Source organism: Mandrillus leucophaeus, unplaced genomic scaffold (genome assembly GCF_000951045.1).
Source record: "Mandrillus leucophaeus isolate KB7577 unplaced genomic scaffold, Mleu.le_1.0 Scaffold419, whole genome shotgun sequence".
Taxonomy (NCBI): Eukaryota; Metazoa; Chordata; class Mammalia; order Primates; family Cercopithecidae; genus Mandrillus; species Mandrillus leucophaeus.
Window position 1 is genome coordinate 180995 of NW_012104465.1, and position 1146 is coordinate 182140.

Consider the following 1146-nt stretch of genomic DNA (forward strand, 5'->3'; position numbering starts at 1 on the left):
AGGCTGAGGCAGGAGAATGGCATAAACCTGGGAGGCGGAGCTTGCAGTGAGCTGAGATCCGGCCACTGCACTCCAGCTTGGGTGACAGAGCGAGATTCCGTCTCAAAAAAAAAAAAAAAAAAAAAAAAGATGTGCCTAAAAATGTTAAAACTTTTTTGGTATTACCTAAGAAATCCATGTTTATTGTGCAAAATATTAGAAAACACATAGCATTAAATAAAGCAAATTAAAATGCTCCATAACCCCATCACCCAGAAATAACCACTCTTTGATATTTTTGCTGTAGTTATGTATTATTCCAGATTGTTTTCAAGGCATATTTTTTGAGGGCCTAATTTTGTTTTTAAAAACTTGCTGGGAATTACATAGAAAATTATAGATGAATAAAAGAACTTGAATATAATAGTTGATAGACTGCATAGGGGACTTCCATTTATTCAGTTTTAAATGATTCATCAATAGGTTTTTTCTTCTGGGGTGGATCTTTCCATGACTTCTCCAAAGCTGTTGATTTCCGACACAGCTGCAGGGAGAATCAGAGATATTCTCCAAGACCTAGAAGAAATTCAGGAAAAATTACGAGAAAACGTCGCCCAGAAAGAGACTCCTGAAGCACAGACGCAGGGTGAGCTGATCTTACTTATTGGAGGATGATTAAATATGGAAGTTGCGGGGAGTGGCAAAGTGCTCCATGGCTTTGTTCTCTGGGGACAGGATCCCAGAGTCCAGCTATATTACCACTGTGGTGTCATGAATCAGGTAGGGGTGGGCTGAAGTGATTTTGTGGCTGAATATGTTTTTGGCAATGACTGAAGGTGTGATGTATCACAAGTCCTTAATAGATAGAAACTCATTTTTGAAGATCCATGCACCCAGGTCCTTACTGATCAAGTGTGTTATCTTACTGCAGAGATTCTGAAAAGGCCACTTAAAAATTTTTTTTTCTTTTTTCTTTTCTTTTTCGAGATGAAGTCTCGCTCTGTCGCGCAGGCTGGAGTGCAGTGGCGCCATCTCGGCTCACTGCAAGCTCCGCCTCTGGGGTTCAGGCCATTCTCCTGCCTCAGCCTTGCGAGTAGCTGGGACTAACAGGCACCTGCCACCATGCTCAGCTAATTTTTTGTGTTTTTGGTAGAGATGGGGTTTCAC

The 1146-nt window shown here is 41.2% G+C and overlaps 1 protein-coding gene across 1 annotated transcript in view; it reads left to right on the forward strand.

The window, feature by feature from the left end:
* The window catches only part of RNF135 (ring finger protein 135), a 29147-nt gene that overhangs the window by 3906 nt on the left and 24095 nt on the right, over positions 1-1146 (forward strand). The window contains exon 2 of the mRNA XM_011992841.1: positions 463-625. Coding sequence (XP_011848231.1) covers positions 490-625 — 136 coding nt within the window. The 5' untranslated portion in view covers positions 463-489. The remainder of the gene's footprint in view (positions 1-462; positions 626-1146) is intronic.